This window comes from Atractosteus spatula, chromosome 28 (assembly GCF_055471065.1).
Source record: "Atractosteus spatula isolate fAtrSpa1 chromosome 28, fAtrSpa1.hap1, whole genome shotgun sequence".
Taxonomy (NCBI): Eukaryota; Metazoa; Chordata; class Actinopteri; order Semionotiformes; family Lepisosteidae; genus Atractosteus; species Atractosteus spatula.
Window position 1 is genome coordinate 2693726 of NC_142733.1, and position 14876 is coordinate 2708601.

General features: G+C 56.7%; 1 protein-coding gene across 1 annotated transcript; it reads right to left on the reverse strand.

Moving 5' to 3' along the window:
• Positions 1-1136: 1136 nt before the first annotated feature.
• mier2 (mesoderm induction early response 1, family member 2) lies at positions 1137-12502 on the reverse strand. Its single transcript, XM_088907311.1, has 13 exons — positions 12491-12502; positions 12257-12314; positions 11075-11205; positions 10397-10522; positions 9649-9769; positions 9450-9544; positions 9067-9136; positions 8507-8664; positions 7659-7740; positions 7414-7508; positions 6246-6376; positions 5479-5615; positions 1137-3846 (listed from the first exon to the last, which is right to left on the reverse strand). Exons 1-13 carry the CDS (start codon positions 12500-12502, stop codon positions 3278-3280), a joined length of 1785 nt encoding a protein of 594 aa, XP_088763437.1. The 3' UTR covers positions 1137-3277.
• Positions 12503-14876: the final 2374 nt, after the last annotated feature.

Genomic DNA, 14876 nt, shown 5'->3' on the forward strand with positions numbered 1-14876 from the left:
TTGCCTCACAGGTGGCAGCGAGGCGAGAGCTCGGCCCTGCTCCCCCTTTCGCTGATCTATCTGATCAATCAGACCTCACACCCCGCTCCAGACAGCCCTCCTGCTGGGGTCTAAAGGCATAGACCTCAGGGCTGGGCAGGAACGAGACCAGAAGACCCTGTTAATTCTTGGGGACCCCCCACAGGAGGGAGGGAGTCTCTTCCACCCCTCTAGCCCAGCGCCAAGCGGCTCGGACCTTGGACAGCTGCGGGACCCTCTGCCCGTGTTCCCACTGAGGAACTGCACTCATTACCTTCCGGAGCTGAAGAGAGTAGACGCTGCTTCCAGTTTGCAAGCGAGAGGAGCCCCCGTTCGGTGGTCTTCCTCATCCTCCTGCTTGTAGCTTACTGATCCCCGGATCTCACTCAGCCGTCCTCTTGGAAAACCGCAGGGATCCAGTACAAGAGCAGAACTGGGCAGTTTGCTCCAGCCACGAGTCATCCTTAGTGTACAGCAGCGCCTCCTGTGTCCAGTCATTAGTGGTCGCCTGGCCCAGTGTTCGGCTCTGCTCCTCAATCCCAGCTTCCCGTACTGCAGCGGCTTGGGCGGCCTGGTGCTGCTGCAGGAGGCACTTTCACCATCCTGCTCTGCTCCTGCTGTCCACTCGTCCTCCTGGCCCAGCCCGAGCCACAGCTGACAAGACTCTTACTACGGCAGATCGTGACGTTTTCATCACAGCTGCTTCTGGTTCCTTCAGGGCACCAGGAAAAGGCCAAGAGCCCTTCGCTCCAGTCCCAGCTAGTGCTAGACAGGAATCCCTGAAGCTCGCCCTCTGCTGGTTTCTCCAAGCAAAGGAGAAACGACAAAACTCCTGCACGAGACGAGACCAATACTCCCAACATCCAAGAATCTGTCTTAGGATCAGGTCAAGAGAAGAATGACATGGACATGTGTGCTTAAAGGCCAAATGCAGATTCAAACGAAGGACGCAAATGTTTTCTTTCTGGAAAAACTACTCATGTTCTCTGTACGAGAGCTCTCCCCTCCACCTGCTGCTCTGCTGCCCTCTTCAGGAGGAAACGTGTAATCTCATATCAGCAACGGCCAAAGCACAATCACGTATATTCGGATTCTTAGCACAAAACAACACAGTCCTCTTTAAACAAAGAAACAAGTTTAATGTCCATGAGAGAAAAACTGTTATGTGTGAAAGCTCATCAGTGTAAACTGTGCTGTATGTGTGAGTCCGTGTGTTAGGAGTCCAGTGTTAACAATTGGCTCAATGTGCTGTTGTCATTTCTTACAAAAAAACAACAAAACAAAAAAACCATTACAATAAAAATGCTAAAAATTGTACAGCTAAAGAAAGACTCAGTTACCATCCCAACCCTCACCCCCACTGCCCCTCGAACCCTTCCAGGAGCTGTAAACAAAAATATCTTTTTTGTTTTTTTATATCTTTTATCAGAAAAAACTCCACTAAATAAATAAGATCACCGGAGTGCAGACGGGGTCAGGCGTTGTCAGGGTGCCTCAATGCAATCTGAGCAAAACACCAGAAATGGCAACCACCCCCAGCACCCGTGCCCACTGGGCCCTTCAAACCCTCAGCCCTGGAGTGTACCCCCAAATCCTACCCCCCACTGTCCCCCCTCAGTGTAGACTTGGTCCTGGAGTGTACCCCCTAAATCCACCTCCCTGTCCACCTCAGTGTAGACCGGGCCCTGGAGTACACCCCCAAAGGGGGCTGACAATCAGAGGCAGGCAGGGGTAGCTCTCGCTGGTCACATCTCTGACAAACTGTGCTCCCCATGAGCAATACCGAGTAGCGCCCCAAACCCCAGCAGCTGAGGGCCACGGCGCAGTGTAGACCCCCTCAGCGTTCCAGAACTCAGAGAAACCAACACCAGCCGACAGCTTCCGAGAAGGGGTTCCCGACTCGAACCCTGCTCCTCAGTCTATGACCCTCAGCTCAATGACGGTCGTACCCCAGGCAGGTTTGTGTCCAGACAGCGCACTGTCCCGCTCGAAGCCGCAGGCTTGGTACAGCAGTCCTGGACTCGTCTGCAGCATTTTTACAGCAGAGGTCCCGTCCAGCCAGGAGCTGCTGCTTAGCCTTCTGGGGTGACTAAAGACACGCAGGGAAACTCTGAACAGGAGCCACAGGCAAGCCCCTGACCCGCTGAGGCACGAGATGAACAGATGCTTCACCCGACGACAGGAATCCCGACCGCAGCCAGGTCGGTTTGGCCTGTGTCCTGTACGGGGGGCAGAGGGAGTGACGTCCCCTCTGGACCCACGGGAGCGGTAGCGGACATCCGGCCAGTTTGGGAGTTCCTGGGACCCTCGGGGGACTTAACGTTTCAAACTCCAGAACGAGGAGAACGCCGTGCAGGACTGGGCCGCCGCTGCCACTACTGCAACCAGCAGCGCCAGCGGGCACCACGGTACGGGCCGCGCCTGGCGTCACGGCCAGGAAGAGGCCGGAGCAGCCTGGGATTATAAATACCGCGATCAAAAAAAATGAGTCAGTTCACTCGTTTCCAAGCGTCATCCATGTCCGTGTTCCACGCCTCTCCCGAGGTTTGAAGTCCCGTTTCCACTGGCGACCAACACTGAGGAACTCCTCCCCACCCCAAAGCACACAGGCCCACCTGCAGGGCTCCCTGCTTGGCTTCCTGGGTTCTCAGTGTCGTGGCTGAACTGCCTGCTTAATCAGCCAGGTCTGCAGACGAGCACGGGCCAAAGCAGGGACCCCCAATTCTCCCTCCACCCAGAGCCCTCAGCCGGACAGCAGGGGGCAGTCCCAGTCTCGAGTGTTTCCTGCTCGTGCTGGCCAGCGGCAAAAGGGCGCTGCAGGCAATCGCCGAATCGTTTTAAACCTTACAGAGGTGGGCCTGTACTACAAAGTCTGACGATTTGCAAGAACAAATTGACCAGGATAAAAAAAAACAACCATCCTGAGAATTCAGCGCGGGGGGGGGGGGCAGCAGGTCACACCTTCCTGTCCGGAGGGGATGGAGACGTGTCCACAGGCCGCTGGGCGGGGTCTGCGCGCTCCAGGGCCGGCCTGTCCGCCCCCCCGCAGTGCTGTGCTAACGCTGCACCCCGCCTGGACACCCATCTGGCTGGAGTTAAATCCTGCAGTGGACTGCATGGAGCGGTCCTGCCTTCGAGAGGCTGATGCCACCTGCAGGACTGAGGCTCCTGGGGCGCGAGCAGATCAGTGAACCAGGCTGGACTGTGGTTCTCCGAGACGGGGGCTGTACCTCCCCTCCAGCCCAGAGCCCCCCCATCTTCACTGAGAGAGAGACTGGGAGTGCTGCACTGCAGCAGGGGGGCGCATGGCGTGGGGGCTCAGGAAGCTGCTCACGTCGCCCATGCTGATGGCCCCAAACTCTGTCGTCACGGAGACGGACACCTGGCCCGGGGTCGCCGAGGTGATGACGCCGGGGGCTGGGGGCGCCGGGGGCTCTACACGCGCAGCGGCGGCAGAGGGGAGGAGGGGCAGGCCCCCGGGAAATGCCTCCGGGAGCGAGAAGCCGACCTTTAACCTCTTGGTGCTGTGCTCGGGCGAGGGCTCCCCCGTGTCCGTGACAAAGGGCCCCAGCTGCAGCTGGTAGTACGCGGGGGTGAGGAGCTCGGGGCGCAAGGCGGGGCTGGTGCAGGGCAGGCAGGGGGAGGCAGGGGCCTCTTGCTGGGCGGCGGGGGCACGTGGCGGTTCGGGGCAGCTGGGAGGGCTGGGACAGTTCGTGCTGGGCCGCTCGGGGGGAGACGCGCCCAGCTGGCTGCACAAGAGGCCCCCAGTGTCGCCGTCCCCTGCAGCGCCGTGCAGCATCTCTTCCACTCTGCCGGGCGCCGCGGGACCTGCGGGCAGCACAGAGCAGGGCGGTCAGGCGCCAGCGGGCGGCAACCAATCAAGACAGCCGGGGACTCGTGCAATGACCCTGTAAGACCAACGACTCGTCCTCAGCCAATGAAAACAGCACACAGCAAAAACACAATGACAGCCTACTGGGAAGATCATTCAGGGCTGCTGTGATTGACGGCACAGGGATACTGAGCCTTCCGCCAAATTTAACTTCGATTTACAGAAAACACAAACAGCTATGGGCATTAAATAACAGCAAGGGCTGGTGTGCTCTTGGAATCAATGCCAAGGGTGAAATATCAGGCTCCCACTGCAGAGCAGTCTGCTCCATTCCAGGTCTTGCCAACCGCAGGGGCTGGAGAGGTCAAGGGCTAGTCGCCAGGTTTTTGGATCTACCCAGCAGGTGACATCAATTGCAATCACAATCACAGGGATGCATTCAGATCTCACAGCGGCAACTTGCGCAGGAGCCCCAGCAGGTGGCAAAACCTGAAATGGATCCAGCTGCTGTGCACTCGGAGCGCAATCCGTCCCCCTGCAGGGCGCCCAGGCTCTGGCAACGCCCACTTCTCCCCACAATGCCGCGCGACAGGGCACACCGAGCCGCAGCCCTTCCTTCCTGTGTTACCTGCGCGCGTCTGTTTTGTTTGTGGGGCTTGTTTGCTGTGATATCAGGGTTTTAAGTGAAAGCGAGGGGTTCTCTTCCGCCGGGGACGCCCCTGCAAAGGAGCTGTGAACCTCAGGCCCTCCTGCTCTGGGTGAACAAACACACACACACACAAATAAAATCAAAATAAAAACACACAACAGCACACAAATGAACCGGCACAGACTAATGCATTCATGAAAAGAGTGAAGATGTAAAAACTAAAGCGCAAAGAAAAAGGGTGCTTACAACAGGTCAGGGCCCAGCCAAACATGTGAAGAGATTCAAGAAAAAGAAGCAGCACTACAGCCATGTAAACACACCTCAAACTCCGGGGAAAAGCACCGCCTCATGTCAGACTCTGCATGGCTTTAATTGGCACAAACCACTGCGTGAGGTTTTGTGGGCTGGGCTGCCTTTTTGTTCTTGAAAATGCATGAACAGAATCAAACCAGCAAATCACTGCAGCAAAAGTAACGCATGATTTGAAAAAAGAAAAGAACTGAAATAATTCAGCTGAAGTGAAAATGGCAGGAGATACAGCTGGTTCCTACAACTCAGTGCTGGCGAAACAGTCACAAGCACACACCTGCTCAGCCCCGCCCCTGACCCTGCCCCAACCCTCCAGACAAGGGCTGTGATGTCCACAGCCTGGGGAGGAACCCAGCCCCCCTCTCCTCCAGTTTGTTGTGCCCCGTCGGCGCCGAACAGAAATCACAAACACCTTCACCCCCAGCCTGGTGCGTTCGGGGCTCAGCAGCTCTGAACCGGACAGCCGGCCATCCTGTGTCGCACTCGCACACCCCCCCTCCACAAGCTCCCAGGGGCGGCGTGGGACCCAACTGCTGCAGTGGAACCCTGAGTGCTGGCGTCCGGCTGGGACAGAGATGGCCCTCGCCAGCTCCGACGTGGCGACCCTTCCAGACGGAGCCGCCCCGACACCCCCTCGCTGTGCCGCGTGGCGCGGCCGCCGAGCCGGTACCTTCTTTGCCCAGCTCCAGGGGGTCCTGCGGGGACGGCGGGCCCAGCTGCGCCGTGGCGGAGGGCTCGGGCGGCGAGCTGCGGGCGTGGCTGCTGCCGTCCCCCTCCACGCCCTCGCCGTCCTGCTCCGCGTCGTCCCTGCGGGGACACGAACATCACAGGTAAAGTCACACATGGAGCACGAAGAACACGAGAACAACCAGTCCAAACAAAGCCCAAACCCAACCTGTGATCCCCTCTGCCTCCTCTTACTCTAACTCATTAGAAGCATCAAGATACAGACCTAATAAAAGCCTGGATTCCCAGCACTGCTCACTCAGTGGTGGCTCTGCATGCAGAACCCCCAGCAAACAAGCAGTTGCCCTCGACCCACCGGGTCAAACTTCTGATTTAAACAGACAGACAGTGACAGTTCCATCAGAGCCGGACTGAGACAGAAGGAGCAAGTCCTCCGATGAAAACACAACTTTCGAAAAATTAGCTTTTGTGGGTTGTTCTGGGCTCAGAACAGGCGCAGATAGTTTTACACCAGAGCCAAAAGCTCTAGGAAAGTATTCCTGGCCCTGACCCCCCCCATGACCTCCACATGACCCCGGCCAGCAGTGACAGTTCAGTCTGGACAGGAAACTTACAGTATCAGGGAGTAACAAGACTGCGTGAGCAGAGGTTCCTCTTACTCCTTGTTCCAGATCTGTGCACCTTCCCTCAGCTACAGAACAGAAGAACACTTTGAAAATATCGGGGATTTTAAAACCCCTTTGTACTCACATGTTCCCGGGCTGCAGGCTGAACCTCTTGCGCCCGAACCTGCTGGTCTGCTGAGTGAAGAACTCGTGCCGGTCGGACTTCTTCCACATGTAGTAATACTCCACACACTCACCCACCGAGCGTGTGCGCACCTGGCACAGACAGACAAGATATGATCACTTTATTGGCAATATACAATTTCTTGTAATAGGAATTTGTCTTTTCACATACCCCAGCTTGCTCTCCATGAGACACACAGACAGGGAGAGATGCTTGGGGTCAGAGCGCAGGGTCAGCCATTTATACGGCACCCCTGGAGCAGTTAGGGTTAAGGGCCTTGCTCAGGGGCACAACGGAGTAGGATTCCTCTGCCGGCCGGGGGATACGAACCGGTAACCTTACAGCCACAGGTGAAGATCCTGAGCCACAGAGCCACCACACCGCCCCAAAAACGCACCGCTGCAGTGACAGGGGAGATGTGTGATCCCGAGGCACATCGCCCCCCCAAATGCCAGCACAGCAACACCCCTTGAAACCCCAGACTGGGAGCGCTGTGTACAGATGGTACAGATGAGCTCAGGTCCAAGCCCAGGCTGCGTCACACCACACTGCAGCTGGCTGAGCTCTTCCCTTACCATGCTTTCAGCATGAGACCCAGGACCTGCGACCCACGATCTGCGACCTCCAGCCACATCACCAGCACTGCGGCTGAGGCAGGGAGTCGGGAGTCCAGGGGAGGAAGGGGGTGTACATGTCTTGGGCCTTTTGTGCAAAAACATGTTGTTAAACACCTGTGAAGTTTTTAAAGAGGAGCCCCGTGATTGGACAGGGAAGGGAGCCGCAGGGGCTGCTGCAATCATGAGACCGAGACGGCAACGTCGCCAAAGGCGACTGTTTGGCTTGCGGCCTCTGTGGATTCGGGGTGCTGATCGAACCCTGGCAGACGGGCTGGAAAAACAACCCAGGTGGGTCAGAAATGGGTCTTGGGCTGCATGCGCGACACACCCGCCCATGATCTTGACCTTTGACCCAAGGGGCGACCCAGTATCCCTGTCATTCCCAGGGAAAAACCCCAAACCGATCCAATGACACGGCCACGCCCGGAGCAGGAGCTGGAACTTCCACGACATTCTCCAAAATGGGGGACAGCTTATTTCCCGGAAGATTCTGGGAAGCCTTCGGCACCCACCTTGTTGGCCTGGATGAGATGGAAGTTCTTGCCGTGGACACGGTAGCCGTGCTCGAAATTCCGACACTCCTCTTCGCTCCAGGCACACAGCTCTTCTGCAGACAGGAAGAAGAACGTCAGGGGGCGTGGGGGTAGAGATCGGTGGCTCTCAGGCACGTCGAGAGGCTAAAGGTTAAAACCGCCCCGGTCGCTGACCGCCGGGCGCCGCAAACACCCGGGGTGGGGGGTGTGGGGGCTGGCGTTACCTCTGAAGACTTTCACGTTGAACCGGAGTCTCCGCAGGGCCTCCTCTGCATCGAAGCTGCATTTCACCAGCTCGTACAGCGCCTGCGGAGTACAGAGGAGAACCACAGTGGGTCAACCAGAACCGGACTGCACAGCCTGCCTGGGTGACAGCCCAGTTGTGCCACAGGTATCAGGAGGCAAGGACCGTCCAGCAGCTGACTGGACCTCAGGCTCGTCACGGCCCAGAGCCAAAACCCCTCTGCTGCTCCAGCCAAACCCCTGGGCACTGAAGCAGTTTACACAGGGATCCATTACTGGATTTTAATTCATGAATTGCATGTTCCTAGGAATTTAAGAGCACTGAAGCTGAGTAACAAAGAAATTGTCAATTATACAATTAAGAGCACTAAATTAATTGGTCACATCAGAGCTAAACTAAGTCCTCCTCCAATGCCAAGCCTGTCAATCCCAGCCTCAGGGCTGCTGCCTCAAGTTCACCCCCAAACCCCCCATTTCCAGGGACCAGGGAGAGGCTGTTCCAAGGCTGCTCTCCCCACTCCCCGCTGGGTAAGGGCACCTCCCTGTCCACCCTCGGGGAACCAGGCCCCGCTGGGTCAGGGGCACAGGGGCACCTCCCTCTCCACCCTCGGGAAACCGGGCCCTGCTGGGTCAGGGGAGCCTCCCTCTCCACCCTCGGGGGAACCGGGCCCCGTTGGGTCGGGGCGCCTCCCTCTCCACCCTCGGGAAACCGGGCCCTGCTGGGTCAGGGGCGCCTCCCTCTCCACCCTCGGGGAACCAGGCCCTGCTGGGTCAGGGGTGCCTCCCTCTCCACCATCGGGGAACCAGGCCCTGCTGGATCGGGCTGTACCTGCTCGTTGTCCTTGATGATGGCGCCCGGCGTGCCGGGCTCCGCAGTGCCCCTGTCCTCCTCGCCCCCCCGCCGCTCCGCGCGCAGCAGGAACTGCTCCACATCGCTCTCCGACAGCACCCAGGGGTCCCACAGGAGCTGGTCCTCGTTCTCATAGGCTGGGGGGAGAGCAGGGAGACCCCCGTAATGCCTGAACCCCAACTTGCCCATCGGCTCTCGTTCAGCTGCTGACTCTAACCCTGTCACAGGCCTGGAGCGAGGCCCCAGACTTCACCCGAACCAAGGGCTTCTTTTCCAATAACCAGTTCTAATTAAGCAAAAAAGCAGTTCAATTAAGGCTTTAAAAATCATAACAAAGCCCCAGGTAGAAGGAAGACCAGGGACCGAACATGACAGCTGCTACCCTCTTAAGCTCCTCGTGGGAGCGATTAAGAGCAGTTTTTAGCTAAAGTCTCAAGAGCAGGCGCAGCCTCTGCTCAATGATCGGGAAAATCTTCACAGAAGGAGGAGAGGAGAATCTATGCCCACAGGGCCAGGGAGACGGGAGAGGAGAGTCGTACCTCTGTCCTGGAATCGGTACGCATTCAGCGCAGGAATGGCTGCCTGGTACTGAGGCCCCACCATGATGTCCTACGGCAGAGAGAACCGGAATCCACAGGTTACCGACAGGACCAGGACGCAGAGCTGACACACAGACTCTTGCTCTGCCAACACGAACGGCACCCCCTTCACACAGGGGGGACCAGGCCCTGAGAACCCCGGCGAGAGAGCGGGGGACCGGGCTGGCGTGGAACTGTCCACAACACGAGAGAAAAGACCACAGGCCTGCGGTCGCCCTCTCCCACCCCACTCCACTGGGCCCAGTCTTCCCTCGCGCTGCGCCCCGTGTGGGCCCCAGGACAGGGCAGGGCGAGGGGCCCCCGGCGGCGGCGGGTGCTCTTACCTTGCGGCAGTCATTGGGGGGGATGGAGCCGTCCTCCGAGCCCGAGTCCGAGTCACTGGAGCAGGAGTCCTTGTCCTCGCCCGTGGGGGAGTGAGCTGCGGAGCAGAGCCGCACGATAGTCAGGAGTCACTCAGCGGGAACGGGTCCGCTTCACTTCCGCGGCTCAGAACCTCGGCACGACCCGCCCCCCTGCACTCACCCTCCAGGTGCCGCGGGAAGAGGTCGGAGGCGTGGGAGGTCACGGACGGGGTGAGGTCGTCTGCGGACGACTGCGTCTCCTCCTCCTCCTCCCCAGAGAGCAGGTCCTTCGCGATCTGCTCCTGGAATTACAGGAATGAGCGGAAAGCTTTCAGCCTCTCCCGGCGGGAGCGCTCCCCCTTGCTCCAAAAACCCTCGTTTCCCGTTTCCCGGTTTCCCCTTCAGCTTCACGGCGGACCGACCACGAGGGCCGACCTGGAGATCGGGGACTCAGCAGGGGAACCGAATTCACGTTAATTAAGGACTTGACCGGGACAGCGGACCAGCTCAGCTGGAACGACTCCATAAGGAAGCCCAGAGCCGGAATCTGGCCAGGACAGGGGGTTCCCACCCCTGTGCTTTTCCACAGCCAAGGGATCCTTAATAATCAAGCAGCCAGGACCTTAGTATACCGTTTATCGCACAGGCCGCTGGTCTGGAGATTCCGGCCCACAGGGAAGAGCACCACCTACTGGTCCTCCACCACCAGCCACATTACTAACTTGATTCTGCTGAGGTCTCCTGTCAGTGCTGGGACCAGCTGGCCTCACTGAGCTTCCGAGACTGTGACCAGATCAGGCTAGAACGTGGCAATGCGGAGGCAGCAAGAGGCTTAGCTCGTCTTGAAGAAGCTGGTCTTTAGCCAGTGAGACAGCGGCTGGGCTGGCAGCCTCACCAGCACCGGGACTGCGGTCCAGTCTGTCCCTCACCTTGTCCAGTGTCATGTCCGGCAGGGCAGTGGACAGCTCGTGGGCCTCGCTGCCCTGCTCGGAGATGGGGTCCGAGGCCTCGTACCCATACAGAGCCAGCAGCTCCTCCAGCGGCATCTCGCTCTCCTGCGGGGAAGAGAAGGGAGGGGGAGACAGACAGGGGATCAGAGTTGTCACGCACGAGCACGCACGAGCACGCACGAGCTGCAGTCCCCATGTTCTCAGGTCGCCTTGACCGATGCAGAACTGCCTCTGGGCCACACCGGGATCACATCCTCACTGAGCCAGGGAAGTAACCAGACCACTCACACATAACGGCACCAAGCCCGCGACATGCACTGGCAAAGCAGGCTCTGCTCATCCATCGTTTTTCACCTCTCCCAGTAAATCCTGGGAAAGGGCGGCTGTTGCTGGGACACAGACTGGATTGCCGGAGCACCGCAGCCCGTTCCACTGCACTCGCCAGTGGCAGGGCTCCTGTACGGAGCAGGCCGGACTGCAGCGGGCTCAGTGTTTAATATCACAACCGCTCTCACACAAGGACTCGGTAGTCGGAGCACTGAGCACCAGTGTCTGTTCGTGTGCCCTTCAGCCTTCAGCCCAGGATGTGGTAAAATGTGGAACGGACCGCACTGCTGTGCGATGGGAGCCTGCCGCCGCCGCCGCTCACCGTCATACCTGCTCGCTCCCCAGACTCTTCGCCAGCTCCTCTAGGGACTTGGGCCCCCCGTCCTGTTCCTGCACTGCATAGCTGTGACTCAGGATCTCCGCCAGGGTGAATCTGTGTTCTCCAGAGCCCATTGAACCGCCTGGGACAGGGACAGAGGCGAGAGAGGACAGATAGAGCATCGCTGTGTAACAACACCCCCTCCCCGTGACAGGCTTACACAGCAAGAGCAAAGCCCGTAAACCAGCTGTGTTTTACAAGGAGTCTCACCAACATTTGACACAACCTGGATGTGAAACCCAACGGCAATGCTGAGATGAGACCTGTGGGGTGGTCGGCTCCTCTCCCGAACCCAACCGCCCCCTTTCAGGAGGAGAGAAAACCGGACCTTTTCAGTGCACAGAGTGGGGAGGGACCTGTTTCAGGGTACTGGGGTGCTCCTGGCAGCACACCCCGAGAGCTCGTCCCAGCAGGGGGAACACCGGCCAGCCGGACGCCTCTCCCGACTCACAACACCTGCCCGTGGCGTGCCTCAAAACTCAGCGCCCTCCCAGACACAACTTCCCCCGAACTACTCTCTCGGAAAGCGGGACGCGTGTCTAGCGTGAGCCGGGAGCTCTCCGGGTCAGCCGGGCTCGGCTGAAGCACCTCCGCGCTCTGGGACGCTCGACTCTCCACCTGACACCGTCCAAGTCGCTCTCCCAGAGCTCTCGGTGCTGAATTCTGCAAGAAAACGAGCCCTCTCGGAGTCACTCTCACCAGCCAGCCGGCAGCGAGCGCCGTCCCGTCTCCACGAAGCAGGACGCTGTCGGGCAGCCGGGATGCTCAGAGAAACTAGTTTACAAACAGTCTCGCCCGAGACACGCATGCTTACCGGGCGCACCTGGGACACTATTGGGCAGCAGCGCCGAGCCGGCGTGCCATTGCTGCCTATAGCGCACTATTTGGCAGCCGGAGGGATGGCTCCGCTCAACGCGAAGCACAGAGAAGCGAGGGGGTATCGCAGCCGATACCACCCCATGTTTACTCGCTCCGATACGCCGGCGAAGGCCCCGACGCCCGCCGGGGACCCCCTCAAACGACAGGCAAACGTCTAACCCACAGCCTGGGGCGACCCGGACCCGACAGGAAAGCGCAGTTTCGAAAAAAAAAGACGGCGTCTCTCTCCGTCCTCAGCCCTCCGACTCACTTACCTCCGCCATTCCGTCTCTGCGCAGGCTGACTGGAGTGCCCGGATGTAGCGGAGGTCTGCTGCGCGAGCCGTGCGGTTTATTGGCGGATGGAGGAGCGAGGATATTGGAAATTGTTGCGATGTGATATGGACAGAAATGACAATCATTTAATCACAGCGAGCAGGTTCTGGCACCTCCACACGCACGCCACGAGAGTTTGAATGGATACATTTGAAGATCAGACGTGCAAAGTACCGAACGCTTCATTGCGCGGCTTTTTAGATCTGTAAAAGAAAAGTTTTCCAGCACACTTTCAGCCTTCTTTCGGGCATGTGTTGAACAAATACACAAAGAAATACAACTTTTTGCTAAAATAAAAGTGGCCGTTTCTTTTTTTTTTCCTAGAACCCCATTCACCGCCAGTCAAATAAAACTAACCAGAACTATGTGGATTGTATTTGTATTTTATGAAATAAAAATAATTTTAAATAAGTGTGCAAGCAGTAAACGGTGTCCCGTGTCGGTTCGTGTTCCTTTTTCATAATTAAACCGGACAGAAGGCGGTTCGGTCCCAGTCAAGCTGTATGGGACGTTAAACGGGTCGTACAACGGGTGAAAATGTACAGTGCAAACTTCTTTCACACAGACGAGCAAACCCAAACATCTCTCCAGTAACAACAAATAAACAGAGCTCGGCTGCGGAGAGGTTGTTTGAACACAAACAGAACCAGAACTCGAAAACAGGATCAGAGAAGCGAGCCAGGCGGACACCTCGTAAATCTCCAAATAAAACCCGATTCAGCTTGTAAAATGCAGGCTGGCGTGAAGATTTCTCGACATTTTTTTATTCAAATGTGACTAAAATAAGTGACAAGCGGTATTACATTTATCACTATCATACCAGAATATTTTATTTCGGAGTACACAGCTATTCTGTTATGTCATACTGCTATACAGAAATCGATTTAACAACCCAGTTAAATAGAACTATTTCAAAATGTTGAAAATCGAAGCTGCAAATGTATTCTTAAAATATTTTTAGTCACTTTCTAGTTTTAGGGAGTCAGATGCCCCAAAAACCCATAGAAACCCCTAGGTGTCACCCTGATAGTTACTGGTCGTTAAAGGAGACTCAACTCGGAGAAAAACTCAGTCACCAAGGGTAATGTCAGATCTGTCCAAAGATCCAAGGTGAAGGAGTATCAATCACAGCACCTCTAGGTTCAGAGGACACCCCAGTTTCAAGTACTGGTCAGCACTGAGGAGTCCAGGACTAATGGAATGGTTACTATCTCACCAGCAAGAGGAAGAAACCTGAAAGTTGCTTGGGAAAATAACTAGAAACCTTCCAAAACCTCTGGAATTAGGGTACAATGTCTTCAAATACAACAATCTGAGGATACGGTACCCCCAAGACCCCCCTTCCAAGACCACAGCACCCCAAGATCCCATTCGAGGACACAGAACCCTGGAGACGCCATTCCGGGCTAACCATGTGACTCTGCAGGCAGGAAGAAAAGAAAAACATTTTCCAAAGCAGCTCATTGACTCCCAGTGCCAGCAGAACCACGTGCTGTGGATGGATAAAACATGAGCCGAGATCTTGGACAGTCCCGTCACCAGGACAATTACAACAGAACACCCCCCCTTTCAGCAAAGGGGAGAAATGGGTCTGTTCTGCTTTTCGGCTATTTTACATCGTCTGGTCCTGAGGTGCTGGTCAGAACCGGGGGATAGACACCAGGATTGCAGTGGACTTTAAAACAGGCCCCTAGCTGCCTGCATCAGCCCCGTTGGCCAGGTGGGTAAGAACCAGTGATCCTGGCGGGTCGTCACAGCCTCTCGAGAAGCTGAGGGCAGCAGATCCCAGCCTGCAGGGGCAGAGATCCGCTGTCCCCCTGAAACCACAGCAAGAGTCTGCCTGGGGCTTCAGAATCACAGCAGGTTCATGAAACACTGAGGTAGGACTGCATCTGAGCACCATGCAGTTAGAAACACATCTAACTGCACCTACATTTACAGATGTTTAGTTTACACATATCATATTGAAAATCATATGAGACATTAGTTTTATTGAAAATAAAAGTGAGCATACCCTTGGATTATCACGTTAAATCAATTTTTGGTTTCATAAGCATAAGATTAAAATGTGAAGTCTGCTGTAAAGAGAATGATGATTAATCTTCAAGTTTATTCGCTGAGGGATTCTCAGCTGAAAGGAAATCAACCAACCAACCAACTAACCATTCAATCAATCAGATTTGTTTGACACAGCGCCCTCCACAGCACGTCACCACAGAGCGCTCCAGACGAGCACTGATACCAGCTAGAGGGCAGTATGACACAGCCATGGGGAGACCTTCATCATGCGGGGGATCACCAATGACTTATGATGATGCTGATGATGACGACAATGAACTCAGAAGGCTTTTCGGGGCACCAAGAGGACCAGAGCTGCTCAAACAGAAAACCTACAGGTCCACCCCCCCCCCCCAACCCAGCACCCAGCGGCTCAGCTGCTCCACTGACAGCAGTTCTGGCTGTCAGGGCTGGAGCTGGGGTCCCAGGGGACGAAAGCGAAGCTGATAAACTCTCTGGGATCAGCCTGCAGTGCTGGACCAGGGGGGACAGGACCCCAGCG

Excerpts from the sequence above, each read along its gene's own strand:
- mier2 (XM_088907311.1), bottom strand. Across the intron at positions 6,377-7,413 it reads ATCTCATCCAGGCCAACAAG|GTGCGCACACGCTCGGTGGG; the intron begins GTGGGTGCCGAA and ends TGTCTGTGCCAG. Across the intron at positions 3,847-5,478 it reads CCTGGAGCTGGGCAAAGAAG|GTCCCGCGGCGCCCGGCAGA; the intron begins GTACCGGCTCGG and ends TGCTGCCCGCAG.